The 26894-nt window shown below is 51.6% G+C and overlaps 1 protein-coding gene across 2 annotated transcripts; it reads right to left on the bottom strand.

Annotated features, from left to right (window-relative positions):
- Positions 1 to 616: 616 nt before the first annotated feature.
- On the bottom strand, positions 617 to 26587 carry SSUH2 (ssu-2 homolog). Of its 2 annotated transcripts, none has more exons than XM_028101557.2 (12): positions 26423 to 26587; positions 16373 to 16471; positions 15903 to 15984; positions 14205 to 14334; positions 12912 to 12972; positions 11725 to 11849; positions 10636 to 10698; positions 8872 to 8957; positions 7423 to 7515; positions 6896 to 7001; positions 5049 to 5156; positions 617 to 763 (listed from the first exon to the last, which is right to left on the bottom strand). In XM_028101557.2, exons 1-12 carry the CDS (start codon positions 26448 to 26450, stop codon positions 617 to 619), a joined length of 1128 nt encoding a protein of 375 aa, XP_027957358.1. In that variant the 5' UTR covers positions 26451 to 26587. The 2 variants fall into 2 exon arrangements, with proteins under 2 accessions (XP_027957358.1, XP_087877896.1); XM_088021770.1 differs by having other exon boundaries at positions 14205 to 14337; positions 26423 to 26450.
- Positions 26588 to 26894: the final 307 nt, after the last annotated feature.

Raw genomic sequence — 26894 nt, 5'->3', positions numbered from 1 at the left:
CACGGTCAGACCTCTGGGTGAACCAGCCTTCCGATGATCTGAGCCCCCTGCTCTTGAGCCACCCCAGCCTTCACATCTCCCAGGTGAGACCCCAGACATCACAGAGCAGAGATAAACTACCTCCACTGTGTCTGCATCTGAATTCCTAGCCCACAGAATAGGGGGTAAATTTTGTTCTCGATGCCTAAGAGCACTGTGTGGTGCACATTAAGAGGCAGCCAGTTTGTAGGATAGCTCTACACATCTGAGCCATTTGCTCAGCTTAGCAAATGGCTCACACTAGCAGCAGCACAGCAGAACAGAGACAAGCCAAGGGAGAGGCAAAATCTAACCACAAGCTCCATCGGGGCAAGACGTTAGCTTGGAGACCAGAGGCATGGCCCCACCCGCTTAAATTATTTGTTCCAAAAAAATGGGTGTAGCTGAACTCTCATAGGTTAAACACATGACGGATCCCACCAGAGGAACTCTGGAAAGACCTGTGGCTTGACAGATGATAAGCTGGATTGTCTAGAAGGACACACCGGGGTTTGTATAGGATTGTCCAATGTAGCCAATGACGAGTAAACTCTGGGACCTCATTTGTCCTCCTGGCTCCGGAGATGGCTGGGCCGCGTCAGATGATGGTACAACCACAGCAGTACCGCTCGGGGTAATCGACCACATACACTCTGTGGTCCGTGCCATAGATATAGTAGACGTAAGTCTGTCCTTGGTACCAGTAATGCACTTCTGTGAGGGGGATCAGCTCGATGGTCTGGCGCTAGGGAAACAATTGGCCAAGAAAAACTTCAGTGTTCTATTCACGTCACTTGCCTGCTCAAGAACCTTCAGTAGCTCCTTACTTCCTAGGAGATGAAGTTCATGCTCTGGAGTTGGCATTATGGCTCCTATGTGCCTTCCTAGGTGTGTCTCCTACTATACACTCCTTCACACACACTAAGCTCTGGTCCAAATGGACTTCTCAGCTTTGGCCACCATCTGATGATATGTTTCACAAAGTGGGGGCACAGTCATCCCCAGGGGCGTCCCAGGATGTATGGTAGGCTACCAGCCAAATGGGACATCTTTCAGAAGCATTACTTTTTAGATGGGGAGGAAGGGCAGAGAAAGGTGGAAGATAAAGCCATTTTAAGCATTTCTATATTAATACAGCCATGGAGATATTAGGGAGTCGATTATACAATTTGAATTAAATTTTAAGGTAAAACAATGACACCAAAGAAATTCCAAAATCTGGTGGTCCGCTTCAGGCTTTTCTTTTCTCAGGACTCTCCCTCCCTCACCATGGTCTTGCATTGACCTTCCTTGGAGAGAGGTCTTTCTCAAACCCTCCCTCTCTTTTAGAAATGGAGAAACTGAGGCCCGTGGGCTCATGGAATTTCAGGTTTGGAAGACCATCCAGGTCAAGCCCTGTGTGTTTAATGCTCAAATCTCCTCCCAGCACCACCCCGTACCTAAGAGCCTGGGGCACTCACTGCCCCCAGCAGAGGGGTCCTAAAGCCCCTCATGCTCTGACCCCTCCTCTGAGCAGTTACTCTACAACCTTCCCAAACTGTGGGACCCTGACTGGAATGCGGCAGACCACCTTGGGAGGAGAACACTGGCATCCTACTGAAACACACACCTCCCTCAGCCTCGGGTGCTGCTGTGTTAGGGACAGCTACATACAGCTGACGTAGGAAAGCTACTCCCCATCGCTGAAGCTGAGCTTCCTTGGGCACGTCCCGTGGTCCAGGGTCTGCATCAAAACCCCAAAGTTCTTCTGCACAAGATGCTTCTTTGTCCCAGACTTACATCTATGGGGTCCCCAAGCCCAAAGGGAGATGGTGTAGACAGCCCAGGATTAGACCCTCTGAGGGTCTAACTTCAGGAAGTTCCATTTCTTGGGAACAGTTCCAAGTCCTCTTGCAGTAGGTGATGGTCCAGAGGCCACCGGGGAAAGGGAAACAAGCCGGGCAGGGGATTTTGAGAAGCAGGCTCCCCACTGCACGGGAGGGGCAGCTGAAGGGCAGTGTGATATTGTGGCAGGAAGAGGGGACTCAGAGTCAAGAAGTACCTCTTCCATGAAGGTCCCTGCATGATTTTGCACTTGCTTGTTCTAGGAAATGGGGATAAAAGCTTCTATACCACAGAGTTGCTGAGATCACCAAATGAGATCCGGGGACTTCCTGTATGCCAGAAAGTGGTGTCTAAGTGATAATTTTGGAAATCAAAGGCAGAAGACCCCTCTCTGATATTTTGTTATGGAGGACACAAAATGGACACCAAGAGACAAGAAAAGATGGGAGCCCACATGACTGCTCTGAGTGCCTGGGCAGCAGGATTCTTTCCGACCTTTTCTACCAGGATCAAAAGGGACAACAATACCACCCCCTCCAGCCTCCATTTGCTTCTGATTCAAAAGGCTACAGAACTGGTTAGGACATCAGCTGCCATCAAGTGGCTGCCTTGTAATCAGCCACGGATCTGTTGGCACACCTTGGTCACCCTCCAGGATGAGCAGTTTCCAGGTCTAAGAGCAACGGGGGTTGCGGGGGGGGGGGGGGCATGGTGTCATGACAGGTGTGTGCTCAGGCTGACTCAACTCGCTAACTTCTCAATCCTGAGCAAAATATCAGCATGCATCTTTGTCTACAAATGCAGGACCAAAAAGATTCATAGAAGAGCCCTTTTCTCCCATGGCACTCTCTTTTAACAAAATCCGCCCACCTGCCCCTTGTTTACCCTTCCCCGCTCCGGGACTGGTTCACAGGGTGTTTGTGTTGCCCAAGACAGGACTGTCCTGTAGGGGAGAGGCCCCGAAGATCCAGGCCTGTCACAGACACACCGTGTGGTCTCAGGCAGCTCACTTCCCCTATTCAGCCTCAGTTGCCCCAGCTGCCAAATCAAGGGCTCAAAATCAGATGGTCTCAGAAGTAAAAGAATCCCAGAATAACTGCAAGTGTCTGCAAGCTGCTAAAATCAGGCCCTTATCTTCTTCCCATTCCCGGAGTCAATACCCCAATGTTGGGGGCTCTTTGTGTGACCCACGCCATTAATACTAGTGAGGCAAGAGCAAAGTCCCACAGGGATGATGCTCTGGGGGCTTCCGTGGACACTGTTCTTGTCTCACTCACATTCCTGCACATCTGCTGCTTCTCTGCTACTCACAGCCCATCGTTCTTCTGCAGGGTCCTGTCCTTGAGATACAGAACGCCCCTCGCACACAGAGAGCACAACCAAACAACACGAGGCCAGCCTCCTCAGCCCAGGCACACCGTTGCTGAGGTGTAACTGGTGCTCAGAGCTCCTGTGGGATGGGGCAGTGACCCGACCCTTACCACACTGCGCCCTTCTGTGACCCCTGCCTCTCTGGCTCTGCCCCGCACCTCCTTGACAGGTTTCTCCTGGGAGCCCTTTCTTCATAAATGTCCTGCACACAAGCTCTCGTCTCGAAGCTGCTTCTGCAGACCCCAACCTAAGGCACCGTCCAACCCAGCTTATTCTACAGATGAGGACACTGAGGCCCTAAGAAGGAAGAGCGTGGCTTGGAGCCACAAGCATGTGCCAGAGCTGACAAGCGGGTGCCAACTTGGGACGGGAACTGTCCCTGCAGTGTGTCTGGCCCCAGATCCCCCTCAGCGGAGACCCCGGTAAACCTGCACTGGCTTTCAAGGAGTGGTGTGTGTATCCTGAACACAGTGAGTAGCAACATTTGGCTTGGAGCTAGGAAGTGGGTTCTGCTCCTGGGCTCTTCCACTAAGCAGCTGTGTGATTTTAGGTAAATTACTTCCACTCCCCGAGCTTCCTCTGATTTACTGGAAACGTCATGGGTTGGGGCTAGGCAGGGGTAGCCAACGACAGCCCACAGGCTGGAGCCAACCCGTCAGCCCATGTAGTATTCCTAGTGTTTTCAAATTTTTGTTCTCAATATTGAAAAATTGGAAGGTTCCATATAAAAATCTGGAGTCTCAGAAGGTCTGAAACCGCTGCCCTTTCGCCTACACAAAGATGAGTGGTGGCCCACCCCTTTGGATAAGGCGGCTCTCTCACCCATGTTACCACCCTGTGGTGGCAGGTCTTTGAGTTTGCAGTGCCCCAAATCCGTGATTTCTGAGGCCCATTGCTGCTCCAAGATGGTCATCATTACTTTTTAATTAAGTGCATCCTTCTCTCCCCTGCAGAGGGGAGGCGTGCAGAAGAGAAGGCGAAATACTTATTGCAAAGGGACCAGAGGGAAAAGGGACATTTTGAGCACCAGGTTCCAGGCATTTAAAGTACTGCCTCTCTACCAAAACCCAAGGTGGTACAAACACTGGTGAGAAATCGGACTTCAGGGAGGAGGAAGTAGCTGGCCCAGGACCACATTGAGACACAGGAAAACCAGGAATTAAGCCCAGTCTATAAGACTCAGGAGCTCCGGCGCTGGCCATTCCCTGGCCAAACCCCCAGCTCCCCCCGGCCCCCCCCCCCCCCCCCGCCACCTGCTGCCATGACCACTCAAAGCTGCAACGGGCACCACCGCCACCTAGTGGCCATCCCAACACAGCACCAAAGCAGCTAGGCCTGAAGCCATCCCTGCCCACGACAGAAAGTGCTCCTGAGGGGCAGGACTCTGGGTTCCAGACTTGCCTACGACCCCGAGTCTTGAACTTTCCCTCTCCCTCTCTGAAGATTCTAACCCACGGGGTTAGAGTCAAAATCACGCTGAGCCGCAGTCCTGCTTGAAACCCTACAATAAATAGCTTCCCGTTGCTCTCATCTTAATCTCTACGTCCAGTGGTCCTGCCTGCCCCTGAGGCCCCACACTGCTCTGCTCTCTGCTCTCTGGACACATGGGCCTCTGGTCAGTCTCTAGTACTCCCCCCCCACCCCACCCCCCTTCCTAAGCCAGGGCTCCTTTCCTCCACCATTCCCCTAGCTGGTGCCTTCCCTCCCTTCTCTGGAGGGGGCCCTCCAGCAAAGGGAACAGACATTCCTTCATGTGACCAGAGGGCCAGCACCCTCCGAGCCCTAGTCCCACCCCAGAAGCCTCCCAAACAGCCCCCAGTCCCCACCCCACTCACCTGCTGCAGGACTCGGGCCCGGGAGGCCAGGGCAGCGCTGTGCTCGGCAATGCCCCTCTGGGAGGCCAGAGAGATCTCCCGCAGTGGGAAATCCACAATGGGGTACACCTGCAGGAGAGATGCAGCCCACCTCGCTGGCCTGAGGCTGTCAGCACCTGGAGCCTTGCAGCTCTGATTCACAGGGGTGGGAAAATGAGCCCAGACAGGGGAGGGCCCGAGTGGTTGGGGATTGTTTAACCTCCTTTGATTACGCACCAAGAAAGGGGGGCTGTGGACCGAGAACTCCTTCACCTGCAGCCCACTCTCTCACCCAGCACCCCTCTGCTGCTGTCTGACTCGGGTGGGGGGTGGGGCTTCCTAAGGGGCGATGCCCCAGCTGAGCCAGACTGACTGGGGCAAAGAAAGGAAGCTGAGGATTATTATTCCGACATAAAAAAGCAGGAAACCTTGCCAGTTTCGACAACATGGATGGACACTGAGGCCAGTATGCTAAAGCAGATAAATCAGAGAAAGACAAATACTGTATGATCTCACTTACACGTGGGATCTAAAAAATAAACAAACTCATAGATTCAGAAAGAGATTGGTGGTTGTAGGGTATGAAATGGGAGAAGGGGGTAAAAAGGTACAAACATAGTTATAAAATAAGTAAGTCCTAGGGATGTGATTGATATACGTGGTGACTGCAGTTAATAGTACTGTGTTGTATATTTGAAAGCTGCTCAGAGTCTAGATCCTAAAAGTTCTCATCATGAGAAAATAAAAATTGTAAGTGTATGGCGAGGGATGTTAACTAGACATTGTGGTGATCATTTCACAACACATACAAATATTGAATCACTGTGCTATACAGCTGGAAATAATGTATGTTATTATGCCTCAATTTTTAAAAATACATACTATAAAGTGAAAGAAAGCCAATCTGAAAAGGCTACTTACTGTAAAAAAAAGAGAGAGAGAGAGAGAGAGAAAAGAAAAAGGAGGCCGAGTACCTGACCCTCTTAGAGAAAACAGGCCCTTTCAGACGTCCAAGGCTTCTTGGCCAAGTTCCCTGCCAAGGCCTACAGCAGAGGTTGGCAAATCTCCTCTATAAAGGGCCACACAATAACTATTTTAGGCTCTGTAGGCCATAGGGTCTCTGTCTCAACTACTTGACTCTGCCCTTGCAGCAGGAAAACAGCCACAGACAATATGTAAACAAACAGGCATGGCTGTGTTCCAATAAAACTTTATTTACAAAAGCAGGCCAAGGGCCAAGGACCACTGGCACGTCTCATGTCTTAGCTCCTTGCTCTGCACAACTCACATCCCTCCTGTCCCACTGCCCTCTGCTGTTCCTCAAGGCCTCCCTCTGCAGCTCCCTCTGCTGGACACCTTGGCTCCAGAGCCCACAGGGTCCACTCCCCCACTGCACTATTCGGGTCTTTGCCTGGTGTCACTTCCCAGCCCCCAGCTGAACCCACACCCATTCCTGTCTCTTTCCCTGCTTGCATGTTTTCCGTGACCCTTACCACCATCTGACATTGGGGTGAAATATTATTACCTTCTCCCTCACCAGACTATGAGATCTATGAGGGCAAGGGTTTTGTTTTACGGTATCCCCAGGCCTACAATAGTGCCTAGTATGAGAGAAGGGTCTCAAGGTTTGTGTCAGGGTGTGGAGGGAGGAAGGGAGGGGTCGAGCATGTGGAATTCGAGAGAGAACTGGCCCCCCCTGGGTCCCAGCAGGTTCTCCCCTGCTCAGCAGCACTGTTCCCGCCCAGCCTGTCTTTCCATGAGAAGCAGCCCTCACAGGAGTGGGGGGAGAACCCAGGTTCCCTTGTGATGGTCTTGGAAGCCCTCCTTACCATGGTGCTTTCATCCTTAAAGAGGCTTTCTCCTTTGGCTTTAGCAAGGAGCTCCCCAGGGCAATTCAGTCGGTGCTCAGACATGAACTCAAACAGGCTGTTTTTCCTGGAAGTGGAGAGGGTGAGGAACGGAGTACCCGGTGCGTGGGGTGAAGAACCCAGGCTGGAGGGCTTGCATTCCTACCGCTGGGACCTCGGGCAAGCTCCTTAGCATCCTCATCTGTACCATGGGAAACCGGTAAAGTACCGACAGCTCTGTTCTATTACCTCATTCGGTCCTCACCTGTGAAGTGCTTCATGCGGTGCCCCACAGGAGAACCCCGCAATGCCTGGGGGCCTCCCCTGACACGGGGATTTCAGACCCAGGGGCCTCTTCCCTCCCCAAGGCGCCTGAAGCCCTTTTCTTCCAGCACAGGTCCCTGCACTGTGAAAGCCCCAGCCAAGTGGAGCTTCTCTGTAGAAACCAGTCCAGGCCACATCCCCCAGCCACCCCCACAGGGCCACAGCGTTGAGACACTGCCACATACCACACGATGACCAGCTGGATGAAGTGCAACAGTTTCTTCTCCCCCTTGCAGGTGGCACAGGTCTTGTTGCCCCTCCCTGAGCACGTGCTGCACCTGAGAGGGGCACATGGTCAGTACCATGTGGGTAGTCGGCGGGGGGGGTGGCTGGCAGCTCCTCGAGGGCTCACCCCAAATCCTTCCTCATAGAGGTGGACTAAGGTGAGCCTCAATTGCTTCCACCTGCCCACCGTCTAGACCTCCTGCTTCTGGTGGCAATGCCCCAGTTTCCCTTTGGAGACCACCCTTTTCCCACTCTGACCACCTGGATTGTGGGCTTGCCCCCACCCCTTCTATGACCAGCTTGGGACCTGGGCTTGGCCCATCAGCTTATTCCATCTGTCCGGCCACAGGGGCTGGCACAAAGATGAGTACACGACCCTGGTGAGTGCAATGAGATCTGCCCTCGAACTTTTTGTGAAACTATCAGGAAAGGGATATCCTTTTCAACTGAGGCTACTAAGCTTGGAGCTGTTGGTTGTCCCCTCTGTCACCACAAGAGACAGCTTGCCTGAGAATGAAGCCAACACAAAGGAAAGCAGGGTGAGGGATGGAGACAGAGTCCTGGTGACATTGTTTAAGCACCTGGATCCAGGGGAACCTGAAGCCATTCCAGAAATATAATCCTGGACTTTTCTGTTACAAGGGCAGAATTTTTTTTGTTAAGCTCATTTGAAATTGGATTCTTTCACTTGTAAACAAAAGAAACCTGAGCTTCTTTCCAAATCAAAGACCTTCTTTATCAACCACAGGTGGCAGGTCTGCCAAAGCTTTGCTCTCTGGCTTCTTAGAAGGATGGCCTGGGGCTTCAATGAACCAAAAGTATCATTAACCAACACAACTTTGAATAGTCTCACTCCTCATGGTTTCCTGTTTCCCTTTAAAGATTTATAAATACATTAAGGACATGATTTACAAAATGCAATGACCCAGTATTTGCAAAGCCCTGTGAACAGAGATGGAACTTCGTTGATTGTTTAGTCAGTCAACCAACCTTCCTTGACTCCTCCACTCAAGCCCTGCAATGAGTTATAAATAAGGGTTTGCCTAGGTCCTGATCCCCAGAGAGTTACAGATCTCACCTACAGATCTGGTTTTCTGTGTTCATTTCCCCACCATGTGAGCAGGAAGAAGTCTCCCCTCCTTCCTCCCTTCCTCTCCACAGTGCCTCATTCCTTACATCTGACCCATAGATGGCTGGATGAGTTCTAGTCTCATCTCAAAATAGCAAGCCTGGAGGAAAGCTCACCCATTCTACAAATATTTCCTGAGCACCTGCTAGGCACAGCGCTCTGGGGCACAAGAGTGATAAGACAGGACACCTGACTGCCCTCCAGAAGGGCAGACGATGAAAAGCAAGAAAGCTGGTAAGTGAGACCCCTTCACCTCGGTGCTGGGGAGACCTGCTCATACCTCCGCCGGCCAGACCCCGAGCACATCTGACACCTGCGGGACTGCTTGGCTTTGCGCTTGGCTCCACTGCAGGATGGGCACCTCACCTGCGGACACACCAGAGGCTCAGCCCCCACTGGCCTCCCAGGGAAGAGGGGCAAAGGGCATCCTGAGACCCACTTCAAATCCCAACATGGTGACCTTGAACAAGCCACTTCCTCTCCCTGGGCCTCAGCTCCCTCAGCTGGAAGATGGGAGGGGTGAATGTTGTGTATCTTTGGGCCCCTCCAGCTGTAGCCTTCAAAGATGCTACATCCTCACATCTGTGTTTCTCCTGAGACACCATCCTCCCCTGCTCCTCTTGGATCCCCACAACCCCTGAGACTGCACCCTGACCAAATGGTCATGGCCAAAGGGACTGGGAAGAGGGGCAGGCTGGCTGAGTTGGGGATGGGGAGCTCGGTCTTGGAAAGGCCCCAAGGCTACACTCCCACAGTTGGCTCAGAGTGGACTCCGGAGACACTCCAGAAAAAGCCTGAGGGAGGAGGGTGGGGAGGAAGGGGAGCAGGGGTGGAGGGAGGAACACAAAAGACCACAGGGAGGGGCTCCAAGAAGGCCCGAAGGAGGCATATGGCCGGGGTGAAGGCAGAGGTAACAGAAGGGCCCCACAGGTGGCACACGAGTAGGCGGAGGAACGTACACAGCAGGGGGAAGGTGGGCGTCCAAAGCGTGGAGGGGCAGGTGGGCAGAGAGAAGGATGGAGGAAGGCGTGGCCTAGAGAGGCAAGTGGTCAATGTGTGCCTAAAAGATCAGAGCGAAGGGGGAGAGCTGAGGACACGGGAGGAGCATGGGCTTCCTCCTGGGAGGTCAGCAGCCCTGAAGGGTTCTGAAGAGGAGGCTGATGGCTCCAGAGCCTGGCTGTGCACTTAAGGACCTGTACTAGGCTGAACAGTGTCTACCCCGTCCCCAACCACCACCACCATTTACATCCACCAGAGAACCTCAGAATGTGCCTTTATTTGGAAAGAGTCTTGGCAGGTGTCATTAGTTAAGATGAGGTCATGCTGCACTAGGGTGGGCCCTCAAAAGGACGCCTGAGGAGACCCAGGACACACGTGCAGAAGGCCATGTGACAACAGAGGCAGAGGACGGAGTGGTGTACCAAGGACTGGGGACTGCCAGAAGCTAGCAGTGTGGCTCAGGGCCTCCAGAAAGAGCCACCCCTGCTCACACCTTGATTTTGGACTTCCAGCCTCCAGAAATGTAAGAGAATAAATATCGCTTGTTTTAAGCCCCTCAGTTTGTGGTAATTTATTACAGCAGCCCTAGGGCACTAACCCAAGGCCCCCATCTATTCTGCCCCTCGAAGTCCCCTGAACTTCACCTTCTCAGACTCATCACTGGATACTACATGTGCTGGTCACCTGTTGGTCTTCCCCAAGGACAGAGGGTCCCCGATAGGAAGGCCCCCAGGTCTGAGTCCCCTTACAGGGGCCCAGCACTGAGCGAGTACTCAGTCTCAACAAATGTTTGCAGACAGATGAGAAACAGAAGAATTAAAATCATGAACCATAAACCATCGAAGTGAACAAAGGCCAGTAGTGAACGCCCAATCCAACTTTCCCATTTTACAGGTGAGCAAATGGAGGCCCAGAAAGGGAGGATGACTTGCCTCAGGTCACACTGCTAGTGGAGGAGCCCTGGGCCCCCAGCCCAGCCCTCCATCCCTGCAGGGGCCCTCCTCCCCCACGATCATTAACTCAACAGCAGCCACCCAGGACTCACCATGCCGGCCCCATGGCAGCCGCTGCATTTGTAACGCCCACGCCCATGGCATTTGTGGCATCCCTGGAAGTGAAAAGCTCTCCTTGGCTCCAGTTTCCCAAGCACCAACGCCTCCTGATTCCACCAGCCCCACACCCACCCCATGGCATCACCAGTCCCAGGCCCAGTGTGGGAAGACGGCCATTCTCACTTGCCTAGGATTCCACAGGGCCTTGAATGCCAAACCAAAGAAATCATATTACCATCTCTTCGGGGCCCCAGCCCCGTCTGTTCTCCAAGCTCCATGTCCTAACTCATGCTCCCAGGCTAAACCACAAAGGCCGGTGTCCTTGGCCCATTGACTAGCTAAGAGGTCCTTGGGAATAGAAGTCATAAAAAAAAAATGCACAGCATTTCCGTGAAGGGCAAAGAGTTAGCTACTGGAATCTAATCCCTGAATCAAAATAACCTTTCCACTCTTGAGAAAAGAATGGAACCTTCTCTGGACCTCTCAAAGTCCTCATCATCATACGACGCTACAAAAACTCAGAGGGGAAAGTTACATGCTTGAATCAAGTTCTAAAAGTGAAAATGAGAACATAATAGGAAATATCTCATCTGTGCTTTTGTAATACATTAGGTTAGCCTCGCCTCGTGTCATGATTATATTTCCAAAAAAAATGGGACAGAAGTCAAATTCTGTCCCTTTACTGACTTTGCTGAAAATCCAAATAATGTTTGAGCTGTATTTTATATCTGTTTCATTCATCACTTCAGCTGTTTACTGTCAGGCAAAAATAAAAAACAAAAATAAATTAAAAACACTCAGATGGTCTAGGAATGTGAACACTCACTGTTTAAAGCTGGTGACAGTTTGATAAATGGAATCATCCTTTCGCTACGTGACTACTCCCTAATTTGCATGGAATTTTGTATGGGTCTATATTCCACACCCTGGGTTTCCTTAGAGTTCGCCTTGCTGATAGCCAAGGAATGAACCACCGGTCTGCGTTCTGGGTTTCCTTTCTAAAAAGATAAAGTTTGAGGAAATATACAGTGCCTGGGAAAGCAGCTCAGAGAGAAGGGCAAAGATGCCAACAATCACGTTACCTTGACCAGTGATGAGTGAGGGACTTGAAACTTCTTCGTATCTTCCTGAAACATCGGGGGGACCTGGACCTTGATGTCCCAAAGCCTGGGGGAGGTCCCTCTTTGTGGCCCATCCACTGACTGGTCTAATACAGAAAGGGATCATTGTAAGGCCAGTGAACAGCTGCAAGGACAAGCTTTCATTTATTTACCAAAGAGTACGGAGCCTTCACTTGACGCCAGGCATTAGGCAAGATCCTGGGCTACGGGACAGGTAGACAAGGAGCCCCTCGGAGTCCATGGTTAAGTGTTGGACTTAACCATGTGTTGGAGTTGAACAGACCTGGTTTGACTCCTGATTCTTCCACTTCCTAGCTGTGTAACTCCAGGCAAGCTACTCTACCTCTCCGACCTTCAACTCTCTTCTCTCCGAAATGAGATAAATATAGGGAACCCACCAGATAGGATGGTAGTGAAAATTAAATAGAAGGCATAGAAATGCTTAGCACCAGGCTGGCCCCTGAGAGGCATGAATAACAATAACTACCGTCACCATCGTGACCATCCCCACCTCCTCCTTTCTCCTCCCCGCTCCTCCGTTCAAGGAGATAGGACAGGGGCAACCACCCTACGAGGTCATAGGGTATGCAGAGAGCGTTGGACCAGAGCGGCATAAAGGCTCTGAAAACTCAGAAGACTGGCTCCTTCTATTGGGGAAAGTGTCAGCAGGTGAAGAAATCCTGAAAGGCTTCATGAAAGAGGTGACACAGGAGCTGAGTCTTGAAGGATGAACCAGAGTGGTCATCAGAGAAGGAAGGGCATAGGGCTCCCCAGGGAGAACCCTCAGCCTCCAAGCAGGGTTCAGCAGCAGGCGGGATGGCACAGTGAACAGGGACCCTGGGAGGCACTGGAGGTGGCCTCAAGGGCAGGCGGATGCCCAGGCACACACGCTGCCTTTGTCTGTGACCAAAGGCAAACACTAGACTTTTTTAGGTCTTTCTGCAAACCACTTCCCAGACAGGAAGGATTTGCTGAGATCAGCTCTGGAAAGTCCAAGATGAAAGCTCACCCTCTCTTTTTACAGGGGATGGGGAAACTGAGGCTGCAAGCAGAAGCGCATCTTATCCAGGGTTAGTGGCTAAGATGTGTCCTGATATTTTCCACCAGCCCCTATCAGATTTGCTCCCAATTAAACTGATTTCACTTACTAGTAAAGGGTTGAAATGTCCATTCGCTTATTCTGGATTCGGTAAAAGTCTCTAGTCGATACTACAGAGGGAAAAAAGCCCAGCATGTTCACACTCATGCCCTTTAGGAAGACAGCATTATACAAAACGAAGAAGCTTCCCACCTGCTGAGCCTCGGAGGGGAAATCGAAAGGCCCCACTCCCAGCACCATAGGCTGCTGAGGACAAGCCGGCAACAATGATTTCTGCTCCAGATACCCCCAGACGTCTGTGGGGAGATCAGTCAGCCCCAGGAAATTTCTCCTGACAGGCTCACAACTGGGGTGGTTTCAGCCCCCCATTTCTTTATACCCAGAATGCTCTACAAGGCGAGCTGTGGAGCAGCAAAATTGCCCTTTGATAGATGGAGACCGATGGAGTCTGCTTCTCCAAACGTCCTCTTCAGAGGGATTTGTGTGCCTGATGTCAAGAGCCTCCTTCTTGAGCCCATCCACAAAAATCACAAAATAGGAAGGGGTCTTGGACACCAGCTGGCTCCTCCTTTGACACTGGAGGAAACAGAGGCTCAGAGAGGTTGGTTGACTTGCCCAAGTTCACACGGCTACACAGGTACTTCTTCCCCCAGCCTCCTGTCCTAACCACTCCCTGTGAGGCTTGTGCGGTTTTGGTGGGACTGTACGCTCACCAGAGGATGGCTGTGCCAGTGACACTAGAAAGTATGGACTTAAAATCTGTCCCGTGGCCCAGTCAACGAAGACAGTGACATAGGCACCTGTTGTGGCCTCAGTACCAGATTTCCCCGGAGCTTCAGGCCCAAGGGTAATGAATTAATGATTTCTTGGCACAGATGTGACTTGGGGAACAAGGCGGGTAGATGGAGCTTTCTCAGCCCACCCCTCCTGGAAGCAGGTTAGTCGTGTGTTTAGGGACGTGGACTTTGGTGCCAGCAAACCTGAGTTAGAGTCCTAGCTCTGTCGCTTCTAGCTGTACATTTGGGGCAAGTAACTTCGCCTCTCTAAACTTCCAGTTCCTCCCCCTTGAACAGGTGACCATCATATCTACTGTGTAGGGTAGCCACTGAGGACTTCATATGACGTACATGTGATGTGCTTCCCATGATGCCCAGCACGTTCGAGCTTTTCAGTGGACCACAGACCAGAGAAGCAGCACAAAGGGCTTCAGGGTCACCCCTCTTCATATGCGCCGCCCCCCCCAGGACTCCTTTCTCCCATTTGACATCACACAAGCCACCCCCCACCCAGGACCTAATGCCTGAGGCACCCCGGGGTGCCCGCCAGGCCCAGGCCCCCTTACCCTGCAGAGAGTCTGCTGCTTGAGCTCCTGGATGACGAGGTCACCGGCAGCTGCGCGGCCATAGCAGCATTTGGAGCTCACAAAGCTGAGGAGGGCTTCCCGAGCCACTTCTTCTGTCACCATGGGGACTCTGCTGGGGACAGAGCACAGAAGCAGGGTCTCTGGAAAGGGCCTCCAGGCTCCGCCGGGCCAGCCAGCCCGCTCTTGACACAGATGGAAACTGAGGTCGGGAGAAAGGGAAGGGCCTGGCTGTGGCCCCCCATGATGGGAAAGCACTCAGGGCTCCATCTGGCTGGGGGGGGGTGTCTCTGGTGCAGGGAGCTGTGTGAACAGACGCCCACAGCAGAAACACAGTTCCTTCTAGAGGACAGCAAAACTTCTTTAGCTAAAGTGCAAGGCTCATGAGAAGGGCTGAAAGAATCTCAGAACTCAAACACACACACACACACACACACACACACATACACACGCACACACACACATTTAAACATGAATTAGGCCATTTTACAGATGAGGAAAACTGAAGTCTGTAGAAGATGTCACACAGCTAGAAGGACGCAAAGTTAGGCTAGACCCCGTGCCTGCCCTTGGAGACCTTGACCTCAGCCAGAGGAGCTGTGAGCAGGGTTCACAGGAAGACCCTGGCCGGGAGCTATCTGACTGCGGTGCCCACAAAGAGCACCGTGAGCTTGCTGGGCTGCAGCGGCTGTGGCTGTGAGGGGCGCACAACCAATGGCCGCCTCCTTGGTGCTCTCTCTGGAGGCCTCCCCGTCCTCCTAGGAAAGCCTGCCCTGAGGCCCAGCTGCCATGTCCCCTCCTAGCCACGCCCTCCCCTGCCAACACCTACGGGAAGCAGGAGTCCTCTCCTCCTTCCCCTCCCTCCCATCTTCATTTCCTTCTCCACAGCAGCCGGACTCCGAACAGTATGCCCCTCTCATGCACAGGGATGTCTCCAGCACCCTGTGCCTGGGGCATCGGGGGGCCTGCGTGCATGCAGGAGGTGTGGGGCCCAGAGTGGCCCAGAGGGCTCCACTGAGGAAGCGGGGTCTGCCCTGGGCAGGGAAGGTGGGCGGCCAGGGAGGAGAAGGGGAGGCGCTCCGGGCAGCAGTGGGGCCAGGAGCACCGGAGACTCCTTGGAGGCAGGACAGAGCCACCCAGCCAAGAGGCGGGACCCAGAAAGCGGGGCTCCACCTTCTCTCTGCACAAAGCTGGCGCTCTGCCCAGAGTCCTGGGCCCAGGGGTCAACAGACTTCTTCGGTGAAGGACTAGAGAGTAAATATTTTCAGTTTCAAGGGCTGTGCAGTCTCTGCCTCACTCACCCCCTTCTGCTGGTGTAGTACAAAAACAGTCGCAGATAGTAAGCGAACAAGTGAGAACAGAGAGCCACGCTCTCTGTGGTTCTCTGTTCTGATAAAACTTGATTTACAAAAATAGGCAGTGGGTTGGATTAGAGCCGGGGGCTACAGTTTACAACCCCTGGTCCACACTCTGGTTCTCAACCCCAGTTTGGTAGCCAAACAGCCTGGGGAGCTTGGTAAAATACACATTCCTGGCCTCTGTCCCTGGAGAATCTGATCTAGCAGGTCTGGGATCCTGAGGCCCTGGCAGGGTTGAGATCTGTGGACCCTAAAATCCCCAAGGAAGGTTCTTGGGGGGGGGCGGGCAAGGGTGACATCCTATGTGATGGCACCAGCTCACCTGTGTTCCATGAATGAGGACCAGCACCTTTGTTCCAGGGGTCTCCCGGGAGCCTCCAAAGGTGGGAAGAATATCTGCTGTCCTGGGGGAGAGGGGAGGGGTCAGGGGCTCAACAGCCTAGCTCAAAGGCACAGGTGTTTGTGGGGCGAAAGAAGGAAAGACTGGCTGAACGTGAGGCTGAATGAGACAAAGGGAAAGAGCCCCACATGCTAATGCAGCTAACGCAAGAAGAATGGTTCTCAAACCAGGATGATTCCAGTCTTCGACAGGGATATGGTCATGGAATGTTCGCGGACACAGGGCTGATGCCTCATGTCCTCCCATTCCCGCCCCCAATGGTGACAAGAGGCTTCCCAGGGCTCCCCAGAGGAGAGGCGAGCCATCCCAGCACTGGCCTGGTCCAGAGACATCTCCCCAACCAGCAGGAGCCCCAGGAAGAGGCTGCAGGAACCAAGACCTCACAGACTTACCGCCTCCTTGAAGAAGCCAGTCACAACTGGGCAGTCTCTCCAGGAGCTCGGCTGGGGGCGCCGGAGGACTCTCGGCCTCGAAGCTAAGGTCCACCACACCTGTGGGAGGAAGGCAGGCCTGAGCCTCCGGGGGGTGGCAAGGAGAGAGGGAGGGGCGGTTCACCGGGAGCTGCCAAGTGAGGCTGGGTGCGTTATTGAAAAGGCTCACAGTTTAAGCCAGTCTCACTCGGGCCCCCATCTGCAGGGCAGGCAGGGATGGGGTGGGGTGTGATAGGAGCGGCACGAATAATCCTGGTGAGAAAAACATTCAGAACGGCAACTTCTGCTTGCTGGGAACCTACTCTGTGCCAACCACCATGACAGGTGCTTTAGAAGCAGGATCATACTCCAGGACCCCAGGGGACAGCGACTGAATTAGAGAGGCTCACACTTCTTAGACGCTTCTCTCATCAACAGACGCATCTATGTCTCCTCATCTTGGACGCGGGCAGACTTGAGACTGCTTCAAGCAAGGGAACTCTGTAGACAGAAGCCATGAAGAGACCACAGCTTCTACTTCTTGCCCTCTTGAGCCCTGAGCCGCCGTGTAAAGACATCAAGCTGCCTTAATGGGGACACCACATGGACAACATGGAGACCCTAAGACCACATGGAGAGAAGCCCAGCAGAGCCCAGCCTTCCCGCCACCCCACCATCCTGCCGAGCCAGCAAGCACTCGAGCAAAGCCATCGGGCTCTGCCAGGCCAGGCCAGCTGCCCACTGAGTACCCCTGAGTGACCCTGTTACAGACTGTGGGTCCGTGGCCCCCCACATTCATATGCTGAAGCCCTAATCCCCTCATGGAATGGTATTCCATGTTCGGGCCTTTGGGTGGTGATCAGGTTTAGATAAGGTCATGCACAAAGCCCCCGTGGTAGGATTAGTGCCCTGGCAGGAAAAGAAAGAGACTCGGGCCCTTTCTTTCTCTGCCCTCGGAGCTCCTGGTGAGAAGGCAGCAGGCTGCAAGCCAGAAGCAGCCTCTCACCAGCCCTGGGTCTACCGGTGCCTTGATCTTGGAATTCCCAGCTTCCAGAACTGTGAGAAATAAACGTTTGCTTCTAGTAGCCAGGAAGCCTATGGTGTTTTGTCGTAGCAACCCACACTAAGACAGACCCTAATGGATTACACAAGGAGAAGAATCAGCTGAGTCCTGCCCAAATTCCCGACCCACAAAACCATGAACTATAATAAAATGGGGGCAGTCTTTTTTTTTAATTTTTTATTGTTATGTTAATCACCATATATTACATCATTAGTTTTTGGTGCAGTGTTCCATGATTCATTGTTTGTTCATAACACCCAGTGCTCCATGCAGAACGTGCCCTCCTCAATACCCATCACCAGGCTAACCCATCCCCCTACCCCCCTCCCCTCTAGAATCCTCAGTTTGTTTTTCAGAGTCCATCGTCTCTCCTGGTTCGTCTCCCCCTCTGACTTACTCCCCTTCATTCTTCCTCTCCTGTTATCTTCTTCTTTTTCTTTTTTCTTAAAATATGTTGCGTTATTTGTTTCAGAAGTACAGAACTGTGATTCAACAGTCTTGCACAATTCACAGCGCTCACCGTAGCACATAGCCTAAAATGGGGGCAGTCTTAAGGTACTGAGGTGCACAGTGGTTTTTTTAATGCAGCTTCCCATAATAGGCAGTCTTGGCTCTGGGACTCCCCCCAAACCTGAGCAGGACTTTCTTGGAGCCACACCGTGGCCTGAGGCGCCTCGCGTCCCGCTCTCCTCTCACAGGTGTACCCCCTGCAGTGTGGTCCTGCAGGCGGTCCCGGCCCACACCTACTCCCACTGCCCTTTGCCTTTCACATGTGTTTCCGAGGGACCTCTGACACCTCTAATGCCATCTGGGTGTCCGCTTCTCGGATGGCCCAAACTGACACTTGTCACCCCATTCTCCTAAAAGGCAGACGGGGCTCAGAAAGGCTGTGGCTCACCCAAGATCATGAGGCCCGTGAGTGATGGAGCTGGGTTCAAACCAAGACTCACTGTTCTCCGAAGTCCATGTTCTTCCCAAGCATTTTTCATGAGGCAGCCCCTGCGGGAGAATCACTCACTACATACCTGCTGTTCAAACCTCACCTTCTACACCTGAAACTCATGTGACACTGCATGTTAATTATACTTCAATATTTTAGGTTTAGGTTTATAAAAACCCTCAACTTGATCTGCCAGGCTATGAAAGAGATACCCATAGCCCTGAGTCTCCAAGGGAGGAAAGCATAAAAATAAGAATTGGCTCCCAGAAACGCTGGACAACTCATAAAGCATCTCCCCACAACTGCTGCTACACCCCACCCTCCCACCTGGAGATACAGAAGGCAGGACTTCTAACTCCACTCCACATGAGGAGTCTGAGGCTCAGAGAGGTTACTCCAGTAGTCCTAGGGTGAACAGCAGTGAAGTCAGAGCAGGCTAGAGGCTCCCTGTTCCAGTTCCAGCACACTGGGCCACCACACAAACCCATTCCCTGCAGCCCCCGAGCTGGGGGATAAGAACTCCTCAGCTCTGTCTTTCCAGTGGCCAATATGATTACAGGAAGTTGACTTTAAAGGGTAAGCTGATAAATGGTCGGTGGAAAGTAATTCTCTCTGTATGAAGTCACTGAACACACTCTGATCAACAGCTGATCCCTCTCACCCCCTAGATCCCTCCTTTTTTTTTCCCTCAGCTCTTTAAAGCCTAGCACTCTTTCCCTCTACAAAAATAAAAATAATATGCCCTGTCCTTCCAAGGCCAGAAGAAGCAGCAGATCCTATTCTAAGTTGGAGCAGCTGGGGCTCTCTGGAAGTGGGATGGCAGGTGGGGAGGAAGGCTGAAACCCGCGGCCATGCACAGTGGAGGGAGGAGGGGGGTCATTAAGACAAACGAACCACCTTGTTCTTCCACTCCCCCCAACTTAGAAATGTCTCCGTCCTCTGACAATAAGGAATGCATACGCATCTCTGCGGTTTCTCCTTGCAGGAAATGTACAAAGGCAGCTGAAATAGATGAATGTGTATAGATGTAGAGAGTGCTTTTCTTAGCAGGAAAGCTTATCTTTGTAAACAAACAACTCTGTGCAGAAACAGGTGCGAGACCTGGGGTAGAGATGGGTGTGATGCAAAGGGACGTCAACCCAAAGCTTCACACTGGTGCCTGCCGAAGTGTACTGAAGTCCCCAAGATGATAACTCATTGGGAATTTTCATTCATACCTTGGTTCTGAACACTGTTTGCTCCTGATAAGTGGATTAGCATTTTCAGCTATTTTAGCCACCAGGAATCGGCAAACCTTTTCTGCAAATAGACAAGTAGTAAATACTGTCGATTTTGTGGGCCATACGGTCTGTTTGAATTACTTAACTCAGCTGAAAGCAGCCATGGATAATGCACAACTACGTAAGCATGGCTTTGTACTAATAAAAGTTGAAAAAGCAGGCAGTGGGTCAGACTTGGCCCTTGAGCCTTATTTTGCCCACGCTGCCCTAGACACTCATGGGTAGATTTGAGGGAGGGTCAGAAAGAGGGAAGCTAGAATTTGAACCTTTCTGGGACCAGGGCCCGTGCATGTCATTACAATTCCCGTGAGCCCGGTTATCAGCGTTTAGGATAAAGGTCAGGGTTGGACTGTAGCCAAGGCTGTCTGTCGGAGTCAGAATTCCTGAGGCACGGTGGTTAGGAACATGGGCTCTGATACGTCTGAGTCATGGACTGCATGATACTGTGCCAGCCACACATCCTTGCAGAACTCAACCCCCTCCCCCCCAGCTGTGAAACAGAGCAGATGATATTAGTGCCCATCTAATAAGACAATGTGCACACAGCTCATAGCCCCGAGCCTGGCATTCAAGAAACGCTCAGTCAATGCCTTGGACCTGAGGAGGGAGGGTCTTCCTCTCTCTTTGTGCTCCTTTAAGCCAGAGGTGAAAATGTCAAGCATAGAAAGAAAGGCAAGACCTGCACAGCCCTCTCCCCAGGGAAGGCCCCCGCCCAGCCCGAGGTCTTGGGTCTGCTGGGGCATCCAGACTCTGCGCTGCTAGAAGACAGAGAAATGCCATACAGCTGCGACGTCCGGCTGGAAACCAAACAAAGAGGCAGGAAGAGGGGAAGAATAAGAGGTGGGAAACTCAGAGCTCCATCCATCAGCCAGGAGCCGCCCTGACCTCGCAGGGCAGTCGTAATTCGTCAGAACTAAATTAATCTCACCATTATGTTATGTACAAAAAGAAAGGTCTCTGGGCTGACCTACAGGCAGATGCGTCATTTCCTGTGCAGACTCAGCGGGTACAACAGGAACGTGGACGTCACGGGTCATTGTGTGACGCCCAGTGTGGGGCATTCCGAAGGGGGCCCCCCAGCCGTATCACTGTTTCCACGGGGTCGGGGCTGAGTTGCAGCTGGGCCACCCCACCCTAAGACATGCATTGTGTCCTGTAGCTCACAAAGGGATGGTGCGGGTGTGATCTTTTTCTGCATTTAACAACAACCACTGTTTTCTGTTTTCCCGGCTTTGTAGAAGCACGAGACTCAGAGATGGGATCTGGGGCAACAAGCTCACACATTCACAGCAGAGCCAGAAAGAGTGCTTAAGACTCAGATCCTAACTCTGAGCCAATGAACCTTTCCACTTCGCTGAACGCCCTATCGCTCCATGCAAATGGCATCAAGTGGTTGCTGAGAAAGCTTTGCAAAGCACCTCTAAGGTAGTGCTCACCAGCCACCAGCAATTTTTCTTTTGTGTAGAAAGGAATTTTTCTTGTGGAGCAAGGTATAACTAACAAATAACCTTTTTCTTTTTTAAAGATTTTATTTATTTATTTAATTGACAGAGAGAGAGAGAGAGACACAGCGAGAGAGGGGACACAAGCAGGGGAAGTGGGAGAGGGAGAAGCAGGCTTCCCACCGAGGAGGGAGCCCGATGCGGGGCTCGATCCCAGGACCCTGGGATCATGACCAGAGCCGAAGGCAGTTGCTTAACCAACTGAGCCACCCAGGCGCCCCACAAATAACCTCTTTAACTTCCTCTTTTTAAAATGCCATTCCCTTTATTTCTGAGGATAAAAGGAGTCCACATCTTCTGCCTCTGATTCCAGGACGAATCATCTTAAAAACACTAAAATCAGTCCACCTCTCTGTTCAGATGGCGCCCCACTGCCATCTTGCTTTTGTTTGTTTCCTACCTTGTCTCCTCCAACAGGCGTGAGGGCCCCTTTCAGACAGAGAACCCCCCCTTCCTGCATACAGTCAGTGCACATAAATACACTGTGGTTTGAATGACACTAAAGATGGTACAGGAGAGACTCAGGTGGTCTAATCCACACACACATAAAATAGAATGGGGTTGGCCAGGAGCAAAGAGGAGCGGCAAGTGGGGAATTGTTGAATGCTATTAGAGATGAAAGGATTCTGGAGATAGATGGTGGTGATAGTTGCACAATAATGGGAATGTACTTAATATCGCCAAACAGCACGATTAAAAATTTTGTGTTACGTGTATTTTACCATAATTTAAAGCAATAAAAACAGAAGTCAGGTGAGCACAAGAGAAAGAAAAGAGTCTTGCTTGCCAAGAAGAACAAATAATTGGCTATGTTATGTAAGAGTCTTCGTAGCAAGACCAGAAAGGCTGACCAGGCCATCCCATCTCTTAAACACCTCAGTGGCTCACTACAGCCTAAAGCTTTTTTTTTTTTAAGATTTTTTTTTTTTTTTTTGAGAGAGAGAGAAAGAGAGAGCACAAGCAGGAGGAATCGGCAGAAGGAGAGGGAGAAACAGACTCCCCACTGAGCAGGGAGCCCGATGAGGGACTCGATCCCAGGACCCCAGGATTATGACCTGAGCCGAAGGTAGACACCCAATCGACTGGGCGACCCAGGTGCCCACCACAGCCCACAACTAACATCTAAGCTCCGGCCCTTAGCAGAGAAGGCCCTGTATTAACTGGCCCTATATTACCTGTGGAGTCTCCTCCCCCGCTGGGGTTAAAAAAACCTTCCCACGCTGCCCAGAACAAGTGAGAGAAGGGAAAACAGTCCCTGTGGCCGGGGAGGGGTGGGGACAAAGAACAGAGCAGAAAGGGGCGAGGAGAGAGAAGAGCCTCCTTGGGGCTTGAGAGGAGAGAGACGTGTGGGAGCTTTCAGGTGGGAGCCAACGAGAACATATTTGGGAGAGCAAACACAAGGCCCACCGTGGGAGTGAGATCAGCATCAAGAGAAATGGGGGGAAGGCCAGGGCTAAGCTGTCCTTGGAGTTCTTCAGGACCCCCTGGCAGGCCAAGAGGCAACCCGGCAAATGTTACAACAAATGTCCACTTAGTTGGGATGCGTAGGTCTTGCTTTGTAGAAAGCGTCACCATGCCAAGAGAGGGCCACGGGGCAGGGAAGGAAAAGGGGTGTTCAGGGCTGCCTTGTCACTTCAGGACACTGATGTTGGCCTTCACCCTGGCATGTGTACTGTGCCATTTCTCCCAGGCCTTGTTCTGGCTGTTCCTGCCCAGGACACACCCCCTCCACTCCCTCAGCCTGACTCAGCCCAGGCCTGACGTCCTACAAAGCCTGCCTGGGGGTGCTGCCCCCTCCCTGTGCCCCTCCGCACTCTGTTGTTGCTTTTGCCAAACAGCTTTCTAAGAATTATTCAGAAAAAGTCCAGCTGGAGGTCTGCCTCCCCCACGAGGCTTTGAACACCTGAAAAGTAGATCAGTGCATTCATCCTTATACCCCCAGCCATGAGCACAGCTCCAAATAGCTAGCCTACTGTGTAGTCTGGGGGGAGAGTCACTTTATTTTTTAGGGCCCTGGTCTTCTTTTCCTACAACAGGGCTCAGGGAATATAGTCAGTGGGAGGAGCACTCGGGAAAACAGAGAAAAAGGGACACTCTATCTTTCCATTAAGAGTTGTCCCAAGAGGTCAGGGCCAAACTGGCAGGGAGGGTCTGTGCTCCTGGTGGCCGTGCCTCCCTCCTAAGGGATGTGCGAGATACACTAAAGCCCCACGGTCAGTCACCAAGGCCCTTGGAAGCTGGGCCCCTGCCATGAAGTCCAGCATCTTTCCCACCAAGTTACCCTGATAGCTTCATCCAGTCTCTGGTCGCCAACTCAGAGCTGGCCTGGGGGGGAACACTAAAGAATGTCTTTGGGCAACAGAGCTGGCCAGGGTACCAAGGGAAGAGTCCCATCCCTCAGCACTGGGTCACTGATGGTGACAGTGGTGTGGCTTCGGATCATTTCTCCCCATCCCCAGCTATCAGCGCCCAGGAGTAAGGAGTTGCCATCTGGGTCCTATTGTCCAGAATCACAGCAGCCCCCTCCTCCAATTATGGGGTGGGGCTCGTCTGACTTGAAGAGGCTCTTGCACACCATTTCTGGGAGGGGATTCAGTCTGTAATAAAATAAGTTGTATTACAAGGGATATGATTTTTAGAATAAGGGAGGGGATTTTTCTTCTTCATCTCTGGGCTAGGATATCTCCCTCTAAGATAAGAGTGATTGAAACCACATTGCATCTGGGCCCGTCGGAAAAACAGGACCTGGTCATGCTAGAAAAGAAAAAACTCTGAAGGCTTCTTATTTTAAACAGGGAACAGACCTGTTCTGAGTAGCCTGGGGGCGGGGGGCGGGGGTGGGGTTGTAGAATCCAGACCAAAGAGTACAAGTGCCAGGGAAAGAGAGATCAAATGAATGTAGGAAAGAATTCCTGACCACCTCAGCTATGGAAGGCGGACCAGCCCATCACCGGAAGCGTCTCGGCCAATGGCGGGAGGTGTTGCCATGAGCCGAATGCTGTCAGAGCTAAGGCCGAGTTAAGAGACCTTCATGCTGACTTCCATGTGGACGCCACATCCCAGAATGTCTCTGTCCATGCCCACTTTCAGTCCCACAGTGTGTCACTGGAAGAAGATATTCTCTTTCTGAAGCTGCCCACATTCCAGACTCAAAAGCTGAGGAGACGACATTTTCGTGACTGGGGAGGGTAACTCAACTGCGACAAAGTGGGCAGCCATCTCTCGCCTAAGGAGGGACATTTCAATTATGTTAAGTCCCGTAGCAGGCTCCCTTTCCGAAACCTGGACAAATACTGACCTAGTTTCAGAGTTCATCAGCATTTTTTCTAAAAACTTTTCTGAACAATCTCATACCTTGCACTAGACCCTATGGTTTGATTATATTGGAAACCAGCATGGAGGGTGACACTATGATGGAATCAGAGTCTTTAGAATTTTAAGGGAATAAAGAGTTAACCTTACTCTCACCTGGCTTACCAAAAGGCATGATGCCAAAACAGAAACACTGCAGGTGATAATATTTTTCATTAATAGCAGTTTAATTTTAAAGCTCTGGGAGCAGAATCTGATAATTTTCTAGAGTCAACATTTATTCCATGCTCACTCGACTCTGAGTGATGCTGTAGGCACTTGACATCCAATTAATCTTTCACCAAGTCTTCCAGATGACATGATCTATGTTTTTATTGTGAGAAACGTAGCCCAGAGAGGTTAAGCGACTTGAGCAAAGTCACCCAACAATTAGGAGGCAGAGCTTGGATCTGAATCCAGATCCAACCTAGCCCATTGTTACTAAGAAACTCCTATTGTAAACTGCAAGACTGATAATAAGCAGTGTTTCAAAGAGGAAAAATTGCATTTGATTATTAGTAGAACCTTATAAAATTATGACTGCACAATTTCCAATATATCAGAGATCAGATTAGGTCCAGCTCAAATACATGATAAAATATCTCTGTACAGTCTCCCACTTCAATATGAAAAAGGATTCCAACAAAATTTTAAATGTGTTGCTTAGATTTACACGGGCTTTTTTCATATCCCACTTCAGCTCTGAAACTGAAAGACAATACAGCTGGACCTGCACAGGGCCTTCAAAGTCCCCAAGTTCGGGAACCGTGAAAATGTACTAGTGTCACAAGCTCCTCTGGGATTCAAATGAAAGCTGAGGACCACCCCCCCCCGCCCCCCAGAAAACTACATTCATTCAACATTTTGCCCTCACCTTCATGGTCTTCAAATTAGGGAATCCTGACCCATCTCCTTTTATAGATGGAGAAACTGAGGCTCAGAGAGGTTAAGTTACCTGCCCAAGATCATACAGCCAATTCATAGAAGAGCCAGGACCCGAACCCCAGCCTCCCAATCCCCAATCTGATACTCTTCCACACATTGTCCCTTCCAAATTCAGGATCAAACTTTTTTTTTTTAAAACATGGCACATTTCTTCCTAAAATGCCATTTCTGGGGCATCTGGGTGGCTCAGTTGTTAAACGTCTGCCTTCGGCTCATGTCATGATCTCAGGGTCCTGGGATCGAGCCCCGCCTCGGGCTCCCTGCTCAGCAGGAAGCCTGCTTCTCCCTCTCCCACTCCCCCTGCTTGTGTTCCCTCTCTCGCTGTCTCTCTCTGTCAAATAAATAAATAAAATCTTTAAAATAAATAAATAAAATGCCATTTCTGTCTTCATCTCTTTAAATAGTCCTTAGATTCCATTGTATTTCTGTCCCAGGAATGACAGCACTGGGGTCACCAGGACTGTGTTTCTCAAGCAATAATGAACACACCCCTCTTGGCAGGAGGAAGATCGCCAGTAAAGACTTTCCAGGAATGTCTTTCAAATTAACCTCACCTCAGAACTGAGCCCAAGTGTGGTATTCAGGCTCACATGTGGCTGGGGCGAGAGGGCATTGGGGAAGGGTCAGCCAGAGAAAGGAAGATGGAAGGATCCGAGACTGGGGTGGGGTTACCGTGGTCAGGGAGGACAGTTCTTTGTCTTGGTTGTTACCATCCTCCTCCACTGCCCAGAGGCACATACTGGAAGAACAGCCAGCAGGCTGCAAATGCGCTTTCCACACGGAAGGAAGGAAGGAAGGAAGGAAGGAACGAAGGAACGAAGGAACGAACGAAGGAAGGATGCTCTCAGCAACACAGACCCAGAACCCAAGACAGCATAGAGGCCAAAGGGAAGATTTCGGCCGGTGCTGGCCACAGAAGTGAGCTCCCCAGGTCCCCCCAGCTGTACTTACTGTCATCGTCACTCAGATCCCTGTCCATGGTGCAGACGTCCAGAGTCCAGGAGGTGTTTGACCTCCCTGTGGGCTCTGGCCACCGGCATCTGAGGGACCACCCTCGGCCCCTCCCAGAACGCCAGGCCCATTGTTACCCGATTTGAATACAACCAAGGGAAACATCTTGGGGAGGCCATGTCCATCAGAGCTGCTGCTCTGGACCCAGTCTACAGGGGTCCTTGGAGCTCCTATTCATAAGAACTTCTACTCATCGGGCTCTGACGGGGTGCTTCTAGTCACCTGTGTCCTCGTACAACCCTGTGGTTGTATGGGCCCTTTCAGGGTGCCCATTTTTTGGAGCCAGGACTCGAACCCTCATTGATCTGACTCTCAAGTCGGAGCTCCTGAGCACTGTGCTCACTTGCTCATCTGTCAGAGGCAGGCTTCTAAGTACTGTGGGGGCAGGGGGAGGGGATACAGAGAAATGAAA

Source organism: Eumetopias jubatus, unplaced genomic scaffold (assembly GCF_037043125.1).
Source record: "Eumetopias jubatus isolate StellerSeaLion01/CBP00866 unplaced genomic scaffold, mEumJub1_p1.0 scaffold_1, whole genome shotgun sequence".
Classification (NCBI taxonomy): Eukaryota; Metazoa; Chordata; class Mammalia; order Carnivora; family Otariidae; genus Eumetopias; species Eumetopias jubatus.
The sequence above is the reverse complement of the archived record's forward strand: the minus strand, read 5'-3'. Positions and strand labels throughout refer to the sequence as shown.